Below are 19,118 nucleotides of genomic sequence, written 5' to 3'. Positions count from 1 at the left end.
AGAAGAGAAAAATCGAAAGAAAAAAAATGACTTCCAACCCTCCTCACAACAGATATAAGTAACAATATACATCCAACTCTTACTCTAAGGTTAAAACATAACTTCCATTATTTCTAGTAATCCATAATTCTAATCATCAAATCCATACAACAAAATTTCATTTTTTTTGGATCTCACAAAAAGTCCAAAAAAATGTTTCCAGTTAGCATTAAAATTACGTAATGCCTTATCTCAAATCAAAGCTGTCAGTTTCACCATCTCAGCAAACTCCTTCACCATCCATTCTTCCACCATAGGTAATGTCTTGTCCTTCCATCTCTGTGTATATAAAAGTTGTACAGCTGTTATCATATATAAAAACAAAGTTCCATTGTTTTTTTTCCAACTGTTTGTCCATCAAACCTAAAAGAAAAGTCTCTGGTTTTGATTATATGTTAATCTTTAAAATCTTCAGTATACAAATATGTATCTCATTCCAAAAGTCCACCAAAGTTGATAAAATGTCCGTTCATGTTGCTCACATTTCCAGCATATATTCAAAGTACCTTTATACATTTTAGATAGTTTTTCTGGTGACAAATACCAACAATACATCATTTTATAAAAGTTCTCTTTAACACAATGTAAATTTCAGTCCTTTCTGCCTTAAATGCCCTGGTAACCTCTTGACTGATTTAATATACAGTACTATGTTGTGTTAATGTCATCTTCAAAGACAAAGCTGCTAAGACTATTAACTGGGGCTGACTGAAATGATTATGTGACACCAGTATTTTAGAAATTGTACTGATTATCAATCCATTTCTAGACCCAGTTGAAAAAGTTGGTGCTGATCTAACCACTGGATAACTTGAAATCAGAATATGTAAAGAGATACTTTTTCTCCTATGCTACCCTCGTAGTCATTATTCTCTGAGTGTTCCTCCCAAATAAAATTAAGCAGGTGAGACACAAGGGTTACTCTGTGATGGGGCCTGCTAGTGGAACACCTTCCCCAGGGAATGTCCATGACTGATGTCCCTGTGCAGTCTTTCTAGTACCAAAAGATAAGTGTCCTGTAATCTGCTAGGAACAGTGGGGCAAAAAAGTATTTAGTCAGCCACCAATTGTGCAAGTTCTCCCACTTAAAAAGATGAGAGAGCCCTGTAATTTTCATCATAGGTATACCTCAACTACGAGAGACAAAATGGGGGAAAAAATCATCTTTTTAAATGGGAGAACTTGCACAATTGGTGGCTGACTAAATACTTTTTTGCCCCACTGTAGTTCATGGGATTAGGTTGCTAGAGTCCCAAAGCCAGGGAAGGTGGGAAAAAACTCTCACTTCTCACCATCCTGTTCAAGCTGTCTGACCCCTGACTCATGATCTAGCTGGTATGTAGCAGCTGACAGCAGGGATATGAATGGCGCCATGGGGCAAAGAGTTCATTGTTTTCTGCATCTCATTTAGTAATAGTCTGGATATTGGCAACCCAGAATCCATGCCATTGGGTTGGTTGAAGATGTGGGACAAGGATTGGGAGGCAAGGAGAGCCTGATGGGCCCCTTATGCCTGTGGCCTCAAGGCAGCTGCCTTTATACATTGAGGCTACTGGCAGGTAGCATTTTGTGCATGCAGAGTCCCTGGCTCCTGTACAGCACAACTAAAATTGTCCAGGGTCCTTTTCGAGAGGGATCAGGAGATGTAGCTGAGTCTTCCCAGTGCATCTCACTGAGAATAGTAAGTGGTTGCACCATTGCAGATCCTTCCCTTAAGTTCTACATTGTGACATTCAAGAATCCCATTCAAATGTGGATTCTTGAATTGCTAGGATAAAGCCTTTTGGAGTCTGAATCCTTCATAAGACACAGGAAGGATGAGTGGAATCTGAATGAGTGAATGAGCTGATTTCAGCAATAATTTCATATATTTCTACTCCTCTCACCCTCACAGAAAGATATGGTTTTACTTTTATTTTGGCAAAAATGGTCAGAAATAGCCTCTACCATCATTTTGCCTGGAGATTCTTTTTGTACAATTTCTATTCCACAGTTGTTTGAGCATTTTGCCAAATTACAAAGACTCCAGAACTAGCCACCTCCAAAAGAGGGATAAACGGATAATGATGGGGAGATCTTTCTCAGCAGCCCAGCAAGCAGTTGAGTTATAGAGAGGAAAATGGGAATGGTAATATACATTTCACACATGCATCAATAAAGTTGACAAGGCACCACCCAGTTTCAGTAGCAGCCTCTGCCGCCAGCAGGAACAGTTGGCATAAATTTAGAATAGAAACCAATTAAAAGATAACAAGTGAACATAAGAGAACATATGTTCACAATAGCAAGAATCTAAGTTTTTTTTTTTTTTTAAAAAAAACCATGACCTCCAGTTATCACAGGGGAAGTTTAAATAATGTTCACAAGGCCTACAAAAGAAATTCAAAGCAAACATTTCTGGCTGTTGGACACTGTTTTGACCTTGGCCAGGCAATTTGTATTAATGAGAGAGAGTCAGAGCAACAGTAAAGATCTTAAAAATCTGGAGAAGGGGTATTAATGATGTTCGCTAACCAAAATCCAAATTCTGCACTGGGAAAGAGTCCTACTTTAGGTTCAAAATATATTGCACACATGACTGTGTAAGCAGGTTTATTTTTGCATAAATGTGCCCGATTTAAATGCCACAAGTAAATCATATGCCACTTTTTGTCTAATAGACAAGATGTTTAGGAGGGTTGGGAATGAGAAGAAGGTAGGTAGGGAAATAGGATGAGCAACTGTAAGAGAAGCCCAAGAGTGAGACATGGAAGTAGGGCTGGAATGCTGATCATTTGGTGACCTATTATTCACTAAAAACAAATAACAAGTTCTTATGTCAGTAACAGTCTACTTTTCCATTTACATCAAAAAACCTTCTGTTGGCAAAAAACCCAGAGCGAAGGTATATCTTCCAAATGTCCCTGTTTACCAGGGATAATTCCAGGAGTGTCTATCCATGGCAGATCACTAGCTCTAGTCTCACACTGTGGTCTCTGTGCATTGCTTATATGGGTTGTGCAACTGTGCAGAAACATTTGTTACAATGTGCCATAGCTACATTCCTTCTCTCGTATACAAAGGCTCAGATCCCACTTTTCCCCTCAGTTCCTGCAGCAGTCACACTGAAAACCTTTTCTTTTCTTAAAACAAGCAAGCAAACAAACAAACATACAAAAAACTGAGTTTCCTCATCTCCTCTTCCTCCTCCTCTCAAAATTAGAATCACTCTTCATTTTTCCTGGAGAGTGCTAGTGGGCTATGGTATTGTTTCACTATCATGTATCCAGCCTCTATGGACCTGTTTTGAAATTAAAAACTGTCTCATGCGGACAGACACTTACTGTTCCTCTTGTCTCTCAGAGCCTTCTAATAAATGCTTGTGTGCACTCATATCACAGTGAAACTATTCATGAAAGCTCCATGCGTTGCACTATTGACCAGTGAGACATGAAATACATTAAGCTGTATTGTCATTTCCATGAAGCTGCTCTTAACTATAGTCCAACCAATGACATTTTAGTTGGCTCTTTGAGGGCTATACTTCCTACAGCTGGTACCTTACAGGTGAGGGATTGCTCAGCACTGCAGCATTGTCAACAGCTCCAAGCCAAAAGAAGACTAAGTGGAAGGTTCTACCTGACGTAGGAGCAGAGATAACAAACAAACAAACAAAGTCTTTGAATAACCCTAACCCTAATCCACTGTGCTCTTATTACCACTGCAGCTAGCAGCAATACTCCATACCGTATCATCCTGACTTCTAACAGTTAAGTGACCCGGTGGCTGCATCCTTCCTTGCCTCTACTACATGAACAAATCCAAGGACAGGCATCAGTAAGAGAAATCAGAATATCTGCTTAAGAAATCTACCACTCGAGGTTCAGAACTCTCTGGACTTGCGTTTTATGAACTTTTCTGTGGTTGTGAGCAAATGCAGTTGCCTTTTGCAACAATGTAGGGAGCCAGAACCAACATACATGATATCATCCCTGCCCAAAATACATATCCAGGGAGTCACGCACAAACTGGTCTTAGCCCAAATCCTTTCAGCAATGTAGCCTTGATCCTAGCACCACTTTTGAGGAGTAGATCACTTTTCTGATAATGCCCCTCGTCTTTCTAATTAACTCCCAAGTTGTCTCTTCTAGGTCTCTTCTCTCTGGCTTCCTAAAGGAGGATGAAAGATGTTTAAAGGGGAAAAAAAAAAGGGGGGGGGACAAATGGCTAAGCATTGCTTACTCATAGCAGTGTGATAAGAACTCTTTCCATTTTTTTCTTTTCTAATTGAAATGGAGTAAAAGTCTTCTTATACATTGGATCTTTTTATACATCTGATTTTTTTAACTAATTAATGTGGGTATTTATTTTTTTAATTGTTTTTGGGTTTTACTCTACTGTGAGCCACCCAGAGTCACCCTCTGAGGGAGATGGGCAGCACACAAATTAAATAAATTAATAAATAAATAAATACTGATTGAAATTTGGGGAGGAGTCTTAGTTCCTCCGCCTCCCCTTCCTTTTTCTTCTCTTTATAATGCTCATATCAGGTGATGACAGCAGACATGATGACAGTCACTGCATTGTTAGCAAACATTCGTGGGGCAAATAAAAAAGTAATTTTAGCAGTAGTGTCTCCCCCACCATCACCAAGAAATTCTGAAAGCTCTCACTGAAGCTGACTTTGCTGCCATCCCTTCAATTTGAAAGACCACAGAAGTGCTGCACAGTATTGCTTCAGAGCAGTGTTGTCCAAACTTGGCCACTTTAAGATGAGTGGACTTCAACTCCCAGAATTCCCCAGCCAGCCATGCTGGTTGGGGAATTCTGGGAGTTGAAGTCCACTCATCTTAAAGTAGCCAAGTTTGGACAACACTGCTTCAGAGTATTACGAGGCTTCTGTTGAGGATGGAAGAATACTATTCAGGATCGAAATGAGCCCACATGTGCAGCATTTTTAGTGTGGAATTCTTGAGAAGAATTCTTAACTTAGTTTATTGAGTCCAACCCCCTACTCTGTAGAGCAATACAGTTTTAGTAGGTATTTGATAACTGAATGCTCTTCTTTTTTCCCTGCCTAGACTGCATGCTTATAGCCCATTTGTTATTGGCTCAGGTTCTGTGGATCGTTACTATAACTATTTGCAACATACACACATATGTTCCATTAGACATCTGATATTTCAGACTTCTTGTGTTCTGTGACTTCATAGCACCACCTAGCGTTCACTAGATTATTAGCAGGCTTTTCTATCGAAATCATTATTTTTTTCCTTTCAGTTTCCTTCCTGGAAATTAGTACTTCTTGCTTCATTAAAAGCAGGTGTAAAATTCTGGCAGAATTTGAATTGTCCCTGTGAAGCGTTGGCACAAATCATTCCAAGTTACATCAAACTGTTGTTTCACATCAGTAGCAGAAATGGCTTAATTGAGGTGCACAATCGCTGGCCTTAGGGCCATGCCATCATTTATATAACCTTTAATGTGAGAGAAGGTGGGAGATATTAAGAAATGGAGTGTAATCATATTAACTGTGTTAATTATATTTGATTCATCTAAGTCAATTTAAATTATATCCAATCAAGTTAAGTTATTGTCTTAGCCATGCTTACTTCTTCACCATGTACCTAGTTAAGTTTTGAAAAACAATGGCCAGGTCAGCATTCAGCCCACCCCAGATTTTTGCACATCCAGCTTATACATGCCTGGTCTTTTGAATCAGATGGAGAAGGTTTAGCAGTGATCATAGTCAGAGGGCTGGACACTGAGCTGAAGAAGAACTATCATTAAGCTAGAAGCAAGTTTATTGAAGCTGCTGCATTAGCAATTTTTAGGCATCTGAGTTTAAATATTTTCTGGATGCCCCTCTCTTATTAAAAAATACTGGGGATTTGATCCTGATAATATTTGTTGTAAAGCTTCTCTTCTTGAGTAGGATTCCAATATGAGGTGCCTAGTACAGCTTGAGCGAGCACACAATTTTGTTGGACTAACCTTAAGTTGTCGAAGTGCAGTTGTTGAAGCCTTGGTAGTGACTGGGGACTCCAGAGTGAAGAGTTGAATGTCTAGGAGTTTCTTCTGGTATTCTGTATCTTTCTGCTTCCAATTCTTTTTGGATTTTATGGAGTGGTCTTGCTCTGTTTAGGATGGATTGCTGCAGGAGGTAGGGGCTCCTAATAATAAATCAACTTAAGATTCTTGACTCAGACAGTACAACAGGTAATCTTCATTTAGCAACCACAATTGGGACCTGCAACTTGGTCATTAAACGAAGTGGTCACTAAGTGAAAGTGCAACTGCGCTTATGATACTTCAGCTTTCATTTGCTTTACCAATCTGCAAGGGTCATAAATGCAAAGATTGGTCATAAAGTTACTTTTTCATCACCGTCGCAACTGCAAATGGTCACTAAACAGGGCAGCTGCTAAACGAGGACTGCATTAAAGTATATTTGCCATTTACCCAGTTTAAAGAGGTTGCTTTGAAAATGTTTGAATATGCAGTTTACACAATCATAACTTTATTGGTATCATCCATAAATTTGGTCATGCTGCTACTCAGTTTATTTATGAACTATTTAAAAACATTAAAACTCTGGTACAGCTCCTTGGGGAAACCCACTTTTGCCCTCTACACTTTAAAGTTTGTCTACCTGTTTGTAGTCTTTGCTTCCTGCTTTTGTTCCAACAAAGAATCCATAAAAAGTATATACAAGCTCCATAAAAATATCTGTCCTATCTCCTATGATTGCTACATTTAGTCAAGAGCTTAGAAAGTCCAACTATAATATGTCTATATAAACTTGTCTTTTGAAATACTTAGCAGTGCCCAAGAATGTAAAAGACCAGTAAAATAGGTTTTACCATTGCGTTAGCCTTGCCAATTACTCTTACTGTTATACATAACTTCTCATTTATTCTTAAGAACAATTTCCATGAATTTTTATGGAACAGACATTAAGCTAACTTACTTATATTCCTGAATCCTTCTTAGATTCCATTTTTAGACATCAAAGTTACATTAACTACTTCTCAGAGTTCTGTTAGGGTGGCTAATATTGAAAAGAGGTATGATTTTTTATTGAAATATCATAAATATCACTGTGTCTGGGGCTTTCTTTGATGGAAACACAGTGCAAAACTCTATTTCACTGGGTTTTTTAAAAAACTTTTTTATCTAGTTTTGATATCCAAGTCATATTCTTTAGCAAAGCCAGGCTCTCCCACCTTCTTCTCTCCATTTCAAAATAATGGAATAAAGTTCCTTGCAATTCTGAACCACAGAGGGATTGAACTTTTTTTTGTAATCCTGAATATTATGTTTCCTTCCTCAATATGTGTATACTCTACAATGTTGGGTGCATTGTCCTACTTACTTTCTAATTTAAATTAAATAAGGGCTTACAGGTTCTGATGGCAATTTTCCCTCTGTGAGTCAGGCTGGCAGCTAACTTTTTTTTTTTTTTTACTAGTAATCCTTTCACTTTCCATCTTCTTGACTCCCACCAGGGCCATCCACATTGGGTATACAGCTCCCACAGCACCACCTCCTCTTTGTTCAGCTCACTTCTCCAGACCTGCTAACAAGCCTTCAGCAATATAAAGACTGCCTAATCCAACTCAGGTTTGCTAGTCCACGTCGTTCTTTACTAAACCCATAGATCTTCCACAGCTGTCATTATTACTCTTCCGTGTCCTCTTCCCAGTTCTCCTTCCCCAGAAGTCTTCTAGCCATTTAAAACTCCACCTCTAGTGCCAGCCCAACATCTGTACCCTTCCTCCTCTTTCCTATGGAAATTCTTCCTATAAGAAATTAAACTGTACACTCTTCTCAACTTCTCTTATCAACTAGCTACCTAGCACAAAATGCTTGGATTTCTGCCTGGATATGTGAAGAGCCAGGAAGCCAAGGCTGAATGCAGGCTCTCCCAGTCACATTTGAATTCCTTAAGAATTTCCAAGTGGTTACCATACATTTATTCATTTTTAGTTTTTTTTTTTTTTTTTGTTCTCTAAAACTTCATCTCTTTCCTTATTGATTTGAGTCAGCTCTTCAGGCTAATTCTAGAAAATACTGCTTCAGATACAGATGCCAGTCCTGTTCTTCTGCACAGTAAAGGAAAGCAAATAATTGCAGCTTCTGTGTAATCTCCCTAAGTAATGTTAGGACATCTTTTACTTTTATTAATGGCTAAGCCCTCTTTTATATGTAAGGAAATCAATGGTTGGGGTTTTGGAGGAGCATTATTATCTTTAAATTCCCCCCTCCTGATTGCATTAACATTTGATTTGCCAGAATTTGTTTTTTACTGGACAAGATTTCCATTTTCAGAAGGAGGTCTTCTGACTTTTATACTTTTCTCGGTTCCAGTTCTTTTGGTCTTCATTGCACGTTCAAGCATTTTGGAGTGACTAGATTCTTTTTATTCTCCCTTTCGATTTCCTCTGATTGTTAGCTGTCTTCTCTTTTGAAGTCTGTGCTTTTAGTTTTCCACTTCCATTTAAACTACATTTACTAGTAGTGTGATATTTGTTCGCTTCGTATATAAATGTGGCTTATATGCTACTTAGTATTCATATATCCTGGCCCTCTCCACTCCAGATGTATTGGATTCATAGAGTGCTAATTTAGTATTGTCCTCCTCCAACTCTCTCTCTTTTCTCCAACTCTTTAGCTACTTCCATTCATTAGCAAATTTTATATAATCCAAATTTGGGTCACTTGGAATATTTGTGCCCTGAATTCCTTTCAGATTATTTGGCCTGCACAGAAGGCTCCCCAGTTCTTGCTGGCTTTCCTCTAGAGTTCACTTCAAAAGCAGATCTGTGCATTGGTTACCCCTTTAAAGTGCATCTCTCTAAGAATAAGCACATCCGAAAAATTTCTGTGCATATCGGATGCAATTGGTTGCAGCGGATATTATTCCATATTCACAGCTTCTTTCTTTCTCAGGCTGACCAGAATAATTGGTGTGAAATTCCTCCGTTTGATCTCCAGCTGACGTGTTTTGCTCTCCTACCTATTTGGAAGGATTACATTGCATATGTGAACAGGAACGGGAGTGGAAAATCCAGGGTAGTTGGAACACACCTAGCAAAGATGAGGTTTATTTGAAAAGTGTTGTGTTTTAGGCCCAGAGTCTGTTTCATCATTTTTTATTTAAGAATTCATGCCTCCCTTGTTCCAGCATGTAGTTTGCTATCACATTATACATATATGATGTTAAAATCTAGTTCCACACTTGGTTTTTGTTAACAGAGAGTGAAATGTAACTATTTTTGTCAGGAGTAATAATACTGTTTGTGAAACTCTGTTTAGCTTTGAATGTATTGTTAAAGATAAGTACTGTAAAGATAAGTAAAGTTAGAAATTACTTAGCAAAGAATATACCCTGGATTGATGATACATGTTCACATTCTGCTTATGGACCAACTGTGTATAAAAATAAAAAAAGACTGTCCTATATTTGTGATCGAGTGTAATGCTGTTGTTTTTTTTTAATGTTGTCTCTACATGTCCAATAATACATTTTAATCCTTTTTTCTTTTCATTTTGTTTCTGATTTCTATATAAAATAAAATTTTTAATGTTTTTTTTTTTTTTAAAGAAATCACTTTGAGGAGGAATTTGTGTGATGTGCAAAGATTTTGGAAAGCAAGTTACATGAGGAAAGGCTGAAAGGTTTATGCATTTTTACTCTGTAGTGGAAAAGAAAATAAGTTGATAGTTTTAAACATAACTACAATAATACCAGAAAAGTGGGAGCTAAAGATATCTAACAGAAGATTACAAGCATCGTTACCCAAGTGTAGCGCCCAAATTTGGGGGGAAAGGCCACAATAGAAAAACTGATGTTACAAAACAACACAACAACTAGAAGCTTGAAATAAAGGATACGCCCCTAATTTGAAAGCCACATCAGTTTCTTGAGAATGATTATGCACCCACATATGTGCAGCTTCTCTTGGATTTTTAGGGCTCTGTAATGAAAGATAGTTGGTTATTCCTCTTTGATGCCTGATTTTATCCAGTGGTATATGTTGCAGGTAACTCCCCATCAGATGAATCTGAAGAACGTGAGCGAGATCCCAGAGTCCTCACTTTTCCAGAGTACATTGCCAGTTTGTCAGAATCAGGGACCAAACGTATGGCAGCTGGAGTGCGCATGGAATGCCAAAGTCGGGGCCGCTGCCCTTCCTCCTGTCCTTTATGTCATGTGACCTCTAGCCCAGATGCTGTGGCTGAACCCATCCTCCTGGAGGTCACAAAAGCAGCACCCATCTATGAGTTAGTCATCAACAATCAGACTCAGAAGGTGAGTGGTTTAACAGTGATGAAAGGAAGATTTTAGCCTCAGTGGGGTCTGAAATATGCTCTTTAGAGAGCATTTTAAGGGCACACAAAATAAATCTTCTATGACTTTTTCTGAGAATCTCAAATTTTGAAATTAATTAGATAGTTTGGAGGGGAGAAAGGCGAGAGAGAAGGAAAAGCAGTGCAGGAAGGCATGCAATGACATTTCCAGGTTTCTTTTTAAAAGCATAATGACTCAAAACAGCGTGAAATTTAGGATTCAGCATAGGGATACTTATTAATGCTCCTCAGTGATTTTCTCCTTGCCTTTTGGAGTTCCTGTAACCTGATCTTGTTTGCAGAACTGCAGTAATCTGTTAATTAATTTGTATTCTTCCATTTTTTAATTCTGAGGTTTGTTCAGCTCACTGAACATATGCAGGTTTGCTAACCATGGCACAAACAAAATGGAAACAGGAACATCTGCTTGCACAGATTCTCTGCCTGGGTAGAAAAATAGAGTTGTTTGGAACATGTGTATGCATAGAAATACACATATTACTTTAAGATAGCTCCAGAATCCTCAACACTGTACACTGCAGCTCAAAGTACTATCCAGAATACTTGATAGAATGAATTCCACTTTGAAGTCTTCAAGAGGAGGAAGATATCACCTGATCCACAATAAGAAACCAGCAAGTGAAACCATGTCCATGACACCAGGGTTCTCTGCCAAGTCTGCTAAGCCCCCAAATCTTCCTTTCTCTTCTTTCTCATGCACTTTTTCTGCTGCCTAGCTTATACTAAAGAAAATATGTGCAGTATCATGGCTAAATCTCTCTGCTACATTCTTATTCACCACAGCAGGACTATAGAGGTCTAGTGCATAAAATCAGTGTGGTGAATAAAGAACAAGGCATTTCTTGTTTATTTCTTAGCTCAGCCACCAACTAATTATGTAATAATAGGTATGTTATGGAGTCTCTAAGCAAATATACTACCTCCTGTACAATAACCATTTGTGTGTTTGCTGAGACACATGATGGCATGAAATTTAGGTTTCAGCATAGGGATACTTATTAATGCTCCTCAGTGAATTTCTCCTTGTTGAGAAAATCCTCAAGGATTTCAATCCTGAGGTTGAGTCAGATCCTCTTCTCTTTATTGTTTCAGGTTTGTTTGTTTTTCCTGTATTTTAAATTTTGTATTTGTGTTTTATTGGTCTGGGACCATAAATACAATGAAATGAAATGAAAAATGAAAACTGCTTATGTAGCCTTTGGTAAGCCACTCTGAGCTTCCCTATATTATCAATAATATGGAAAAATATTATTGGGATAGCTGGTGTGGGTCTTCCGGGCTGTGTGGCCGTGGTCTTGAAGTTTTGTTTCCTAACGTTTCGCCAGCACCTGTGACCGGCATCTTCAGAGTGCAGGAGCACAGGCAGAAGCAGAACTGCTTCTGCCTGTGCTCCTGCACTCTGAAGATGCCGGTCACAGGTGCTGGCGAAACGTTAGGAAACAAAACTTCAAGACCACGGCCACACAGCCCGGAAGACCCACACCAGCCATTGTATGCCGGCCGTGAAAGCCTTTGACAATACATTATTGGGATACTTTATATAATTGTGGTGATATATTGTGGCAATATTGAAAAGGAGGAAAAGTATTGCAAACATTAAGTAGAAAGAATTGCAGCAGAGAGCAGTGGATGGGGAAGCGGTGACTCAAGTTAGAGCAAGCTCAATGCCCCAGTGAGACTGGTCTGCTATGTGGCAATTTATTCCCATACACATGGGTCAAATGCTGTAAACATTTTCAGTGCAAACAGAGGAATTAAGGTGAATGAGAAATTTCATGATGCCTTGGTCCTCCTTTGCTTTCCTGTTTATTCCCCTAGAATTGCCAGCATCCTTGCAATAGCTGGTGGTGTTTCCCCCTCTTTAAGTGAAATCAGAAAGCAATGCCCTCACCCTGCTTTGGGCTTTGTGACACAATCACATGGCCTTATATTGAGTGTGATATGTTCAGTCACTAACCCAGGAGAGAGCATTTGAACTCAGGTAAAGGGCAGGGGTTATGCATGCTGGCCTTGTCCCCTCCAGCCCCTGACAATGCTGTGTTAAGCAACAAGATCCAATGGGGGAATTCTTGTGTTCCGCACACTGTGTGAGCAAAATTGAAGGAAACCTTTGTGCAAAGGCTTTTACATCCCCATAATTAGAACTCTTCTTTAGACTCTGCTGCTCATAGTTTTTTGGCTCGATCACAGCATAAGCCACAAATTGTGACTTCGTTCTGATATTACTGAGTTAAACAGAAAAAATAGTCGAAAGGAGCCTCATGGAACACTGTCACTACTATCCAAACCAGAAACCTTTCTTGTAAGAAGTAGCCCACCACCACAATGAAAAATAATTAGAAGGAGATCTTTGTCTTGCTGACTATGTCATTCTACAAACACGGACAATAAATTTCAGGGCCGATCTTGATGAGGATGTTCCTTATTTCCTTCTGTGCTTTTCTTTCTCCCTTTCTAGCTGCTGCAAGAGGCCACCATGAGTTCCCTGTGGTGCTCGGGCAGTGGAGATGTCATCGAGGACTGGTGTCGATGTGATTCAAGTGCATTTGGTGCAGATGGGCTTCCAGCCTGTGCCCCCCTCCCACACCCTGTGTATGTGTACATCTTTAAACTTTAGACTTAAGATGATGCTAAATGTTCTCTAGGGAAATGTGGCCGTATTAAGCATTCTTCTTTGTAACAAAAGGTTTTTCAACATCAGAGATAAAGGGAAAATCATAACTGAATACTAAGGATTTAGCCCACAAAACTGTCCCTTTCTCTTTACCTGTTTCAGGTACTTTTTTTTTTTTAAAGGAGCTACAACTGACTTCTGGGCATCCTGTAAACCTTATCAGGTTGTTACCTGTACCAAGAGGATGCATATGTGCCTTGGGCTCCATACCTGTATCTCCCAGAATAGAAAGTAGCTCATGAAGTTCCCCATGTGTACCTAGCCTGTTCCTCCAGTGGTGTGCTGCTGTTTGTTCCACCTAGGAATGGGCAGGAATTAATTCTGCAATTAATTAATTCTAATTACAAATTAGATTTTTAATCTCTATCTTCTTAAAATGAATCAATGTACAGAAGAATCAATTAAGAAGGTAAAATAATTATCTGTCACACATTCGATCAAAAGTCAATGAAATCCACATTCTGTTCCCACAGTGGCAACCAGTCATGAATAGGGAGTCCACAAGTAGGACACAATAGCATGTCCTGCTCATGTTCTATAGAAACTGACCTACTGCCTCTGTCACTGGAGGTAATATATTCTCCTTCATGAACATCTCTAATCCTCTCATAAAGCAATCAGAGTCTCTGACGACATCTTGTGGAAGTGAAATCCAAGAGTAGAGTAAAGAAATGCCTCCTTTTTACTGCCCTAAAATAGTCTGGAATTTTCACATCATTTAGTTTCATTGAATGATGCCCAGGTTCTAATATTTTGAGAAAGATTAGAAAAAAAAATATCCTTATCACTTTCTCTACATGGTTCATAATTATTATGAGAGTACAGGCATGTCATCAAATAGAAGATGGATAGGTTTTAACATCTGCTGCCATTTATTATCTGAACATCCTATATTTAATAATATTAAATGTATTTATTCCACTTTTGTGAAATTTGATGCATATTATTTTGGGCATACATAGCAATGGACAGCCAAATTTTATGGATAACTTTTAATATTTAATCAAGATATGGCAGTTTAAAAACCTAAAATAATTTGAAATTACTGTCAACTGACTGAACAACAACAACCACAACAAAAAAATAACTTTGGGGTGTATGTGAAGGGAAGCAATAAACTGTGTGAACTGGTTAATAATAAAAGTCTCTCAACAGTGAATTGATGATTACAGAAGGAATCGTCCATTTTAATGAGAAAAATATTGGCATAATTAGCTTGCACATAATCAGAACATGTGAAGACAGTCTATCCTCAAGAGAAATGGTGTCTAAAGTTCACTTACAAAAAATTCCAACAGAATCATGCTTTGTTAAAATTAAATCTTCCATGGTATGCTGGGCGTGCATGATAAATGTAAGCCACCCTTTGGATGACCAGAGATGTGACTAGGCAGAAGAAAGAAAAGAGGAGGAAAAACTGTATTCCGTTTTTCTACAGGTTAGTGTGTGTGGGTATGAGAGATTGGGAAGGATGGGCAAGAATGGTGAGCAAGCTGGATAGAATTTTCCAATAATGCAATTTATGCTGTACTGAAGTTAGCCTATTTCTGTTTAGAAGAGCTGACTTGTTCTGAGAATTGCTTAATAAGAATAGCAATCTTCCCAAGCAGAAAAGATTGCCTTTGCTGAACTTCAAATAAATGGAGATTATATTAGCTGTTGCATCTATAATCCTCTGCATATTCAAATCCCCAAATATAATGGAGCAAAGAAAGAGACATAAAAAGCAAAGAAAAAAAAGAAGCATCAAGCAACTTCCAAAAACCATAATAATGACAATAAATCCCAATTCAAGAGATGTAGGGCTTTGAAGTCAGATTTTCTTGCATTCTTACACCTGCTGCCTGGTACTGAAAATGATTCAGAGCTGCCTGGAACTACTGCATTTGTGCATATGATCGATGGGTTTCTTTTTCCATGATAAACAGGAGCGTTGAGTGGAGGGTGGAAATGGCCAGGAAATATATCCAGATCTGCTGGCTATAAGGAACCAAAATGGATGGTAGGTCAGGGTTTGAGATGGTTATCAATGAGAGAACCTTTGGGAAATGCAAAGTCTCAAAATCCTCTTACTTTGAACTGTATTTTATTTTCAGAAACCTTTTAGAACTCCAATCAGGGGTTTTGCTTATCTACAGAAGTATTGTGTTTTTAAAATCTTAATATTCCACAATGCCCAAGAGAAATCTAAGGAAAATTGCCATTAAGTATCTTCAGTTCCTCATATTCTGCAAAGGGCAAGGGCTTTATAAAGCCATCCGGGGGGGGGGGGGGGGGCGGAGCATGCCTTTTGTGAAATACTTACTATTAATTTCTCTATATATAATTATGGGTTTCAGGATGTAAATGGAAATATAAGCCCTGACAAGTATAGAACAAATACAGAGAATCAAAAGAATTGAAAGTCTCCCCTAATACTGATCAGCTCTTAGTCTAATCTGTTCAGGTGACAGAACAAGGAGAACCACTTTTTCTTTAACTGTAATGCAATTTGCTACTTGCTGTTTCAGTGAAAATGTTTTCAAACAGTGAAAAAGCTGAGAAATGTGCATGAGGATGCCCAGAAGCCAATATCCAATACATGGGGGGGGGGGGGGATGAGAGCGAATAGGTGCCATTCAAAAGGAATATTCACAAATTGCTTAATTTAAAGGAATTAATTAATACTTTTCATTTCGTACAGATGGCAGTTCTGACAAGAATTTCTTGCCTTGGGCTTAGAGAAGATGATGCCAAAGACTCTTCAAAACCCTTTGTTAATATCTTCTTTTACTTGATCTATTCCTTTAGCACTTGCAGGACATACTGCAGATGGTGGCGGGGGGGGAGGGATATATTTTGTATATTGTACTACATGCAACACATTTTGCAAAAAGCCCCTATTTTTTATGCTGACATGCCAGAAGATGTGATCATTCTAGGTTGGTTAGCGAATGATACGTTGTGGAAGGATTGTTGGAAATTATTCTTCCTTGCAGGAAGGATAATTTTAGAATACATAATATATATTATATAACTATAACAATTCCATCCCATCCATATTTATAACCAATAAATAGATGGTTCATGATTGTTTGGAGGGTAGTTAGTTGGAATATCTTACTAAGTTGATAACTGATGTATTATCTGAATCTAAACTTTATTTTAACTATTCTTTTTTTTTTTTCCCCTATAGATCTACCCAGACAGCTTCACTGTCATTGGAATTTTTCTCAAACTTTTGAGATTCCATTTTTTTTTTCTTCCTCAGAGTCACTCTTTTATAGTAAAGTTTTCTAAATTTTCTAAATTCCAGGCTTGGTATGGGTTTCCCTCTGCTCATCTGAATGTGGCAGCCATTTGTGAATGGCCCCGCCCCTGCCCCCCTCAGCAGGCAATTTGTCTATACATTATTTATGCTGCATCTGATTTCAAATTATTCCCTTAAATTAAAAACAAACACACAAACACCATATCATTATGATGCTTATTCACTGGGTAAAACCTCTTTCAACTCGATATGCAATTCAGTCATTGGGTACTAGTTTGATTTATTTTGCAGCTCATATCATCTTTTTATTTTTCTGCTCTATATTTTAACATTCTTTGTATGAAGGCTGAAATATTCACTTCTAAGCAACCATACTGTATATTGGACACCGTTATCAAGGTAGTAATTTGGCAGAAGGAAGGAAGGAAGGAGGGAGGGAGGGAGGCAGGCAGGCAGGCAGGCAGGCAGGCAGGCAAGCAAGCAAGCTTCTATAGCTTGATGATTATCTTGCTTCTGGGTCCAGTTCAAGGTGTTGGTTATCACCTTTAAAGCCCTACATGGCATGGGTCCAGGTTACCCGAGGAGGGACCCTCTCATCCCCATTACATTAACCCATCCCACCCGGTCAGGCAGAGGGGGCATGTTGTGGATCCCGTCAGCAAGGGAATGTCAGCTGGCAGGGCCCAGGAGGACAGCCTTCTCTGCCGTTGCCCCCGCCCTTTGGAGTATTCTCCCCCCAGAGGTGTGGAGGGCCCCTACCCTCCCTGCTTTCTGAAAAGATTTAAAGACCTGGCTCTGTCAGTGTGCATGGGGAGATATGGGCTCTACCCGCCCCTGAGGGTGGTTACTCCCCTGATGATGCTCCCTGGAATTATTTGCCACTTTTCTATCTTCTCGGAATTTATTTATTTTTAGGATTGTTTTTATGTTGTATTTTAGTGAATTTTTATCATGTTGTAAACCACACAGAGTCGTTTCATGAGATGGGCGGTGACAAATTTGATAAATAAATAAGTATACAAGATGCGCTATTCTGCTGTCAATCATCTAAAGTCTGCAGTACTTCATATTTGCTTTGGAGCATGGGTGCACATGTGATGTTCCAGATGCTGCTAAATGATCTCTCCTGGTGCTGTAGACGAAGCTGTAAACCATCAAAGGGATGATTTGGCCCGTGCTTGCTGGGAATTCTGGTAGTTGTAATCCAAATAGGAGATTCTGACCAAGTTCAGAAGTACAGACATGCAACTGAAATAAATAGCTGATTAGCAGTAGCTATTCACATAGCGGTTGTCAGCTGTAATGCCCATACATGCTTGCATGGGTGAGTGGAATAATTGTAGCAGTAGTAGCAGCATTTTAATTAAGTCATTATGGATTGTTGCAGGGGGGTTTTTTCCCCAAGGAATGGAAGAGCTGCAGGATAGACTAGAACAACAGACCACTCTATTTTTCTTCTACAAATATCATTCAGTCACATGTAGGAACATAGAAAATGCTTTATTCAAACCCTAATCCATCTAACTCAGTTTTGTGACTTACAGCAGCTGTTGAGGATTCCACTATGAAGTCTGTATCAGTGTGGCCACAGCTTCAACTTGGAACCTTCTGCATGAAAAGTAGGGACTCTGCCATTGACTTTGCTCACAAAACAGTGGGGACCATTCTCTAAAGCAGTGTTGTCCAAACTTGGCCACTTTAAGATGAGTGGACTTCAACTCCCAGAATTCCCCAGCCAGCCATGCTGGCTGGGGAATTCTGGGAGTTGAAGTCCACTCATCTTAAAGTGGCCAAGTTTGGACAACACTGCTCTAAAGAGTCACAGTGGGGTCTGTGAGGAATGTGTTTTGCAGAGCGAATGCCAGAGTCTGGAGCACACTTGACTTTCCTAAGGTTGAATAGTACCTTGGCATTTTTTGAATCTTATACAGCAAAAATATTATTGGAATGAAGATTATATCCCAGACAAATTGTATGTTTAAAAAACTTGACACTGTTGGAGAACAGATCTAACATTTCTGGTAGTTCTGGTGGTGACTAAAGTACTTGTGCAGTAACTCAGCCAAGTTAGATTGAGAAATTGGTATTCTAGGGCTACTTCTTTTTCAGTGGGTAAATCTGGGGTCAGGATAATAACTTTCTGCTTGAGGCTAAAATCTTCCGGGTTTGAAATTCAAGCATGCTGTTCAAGTCCTTCCATGATTTTTTATATCTGTCATGAACACGAGAAAGAAAAAGAGCTGGGTGCTTAATACAGATGACACAAAGGTCCTGCTGGTCAGTCAGAATATGAATCAAGAACACCCTCACTTGCAGCCCAGTCTTAGACTTTGCACTCTAAGGGCTTAACTACCCACCATCCTTGCCCTGGTGCTGAGAAGACCTTCTTACTGCTTGTGGGGGATGCATCCTCACAATGGAGCCTTTATCTTGATGCCATCCTGCTGCTTAAGCAGGCTGAAGCCAGATCCAAGAGAACTGGCAGAAGACTAATTTCTGTGGGGAAATGTAACAATTCTGATTCACATGGAGACAGAGACTGAGGGAAATCCATGATTTACAGTGCTTCAGTTGCCCTCTGTTGCCATTTCTGTTTTGGCTGCTGCAGATCCTTGCCCTAAAGCCAAAATGTTCTCTCCTTTTTTTCCCTGGCTCTGCTAGGAATAGCTTTATTTTATTTTAATATAAAACAGAACAGAGAGAGAGAGAAGAAAATACAAACAATAACAAAAGAACAAGATTTAAAAAACACTGCAATGATAACAAAATGAATTGTATATTTAAGGGATTCTCATATATTTA

The 19,118-nt window shown here is 39.0% G+C and overlaps 1 protein-coding gene across 1 annotated transcript in view; it reads left to right on the top strand.

Annotated features, from left to right (window-relative positions):
• Positions 1–19,118, top strand: part of ASTN1 (astrotactin 1) — a 213,028-nt gene that overhangs the window by 175,849 nt on the left and 18,061 nt on the right. The window contains exons 17-18 of the mRNA XM_088153813.1: positions 10,065–10,333; positions 12,851–12,984. Coding sequence (XP_088009939.1) covers positions 10,065–10,333; positions 12,851–12,984 — 403 coding nt within the window. The remainder of the gene's footprint in view (positions 1–10,064; positions 10,334–12,850; positions 12,985–19,118) is intronic.

This window comes from Python bivittatus, unplaced genomic scaffold (genome assembly GCF_059951505.1).
Source record: "Python bivittatus isolate LINGU-HERP-01145 unplaced genomic scaffold, Pbiv_v1 ctg000700_np1212, whole genome shotgun sequence".
Lineage (NCBI taxonomy): Eukaryota > Metazoa > Chordata > Lepidosauria > Squamata > Pythonidae > Python > Python bivittatus.
This window is presented reverse-complemented; position numbering and strand designations above follow the sequence as displayed.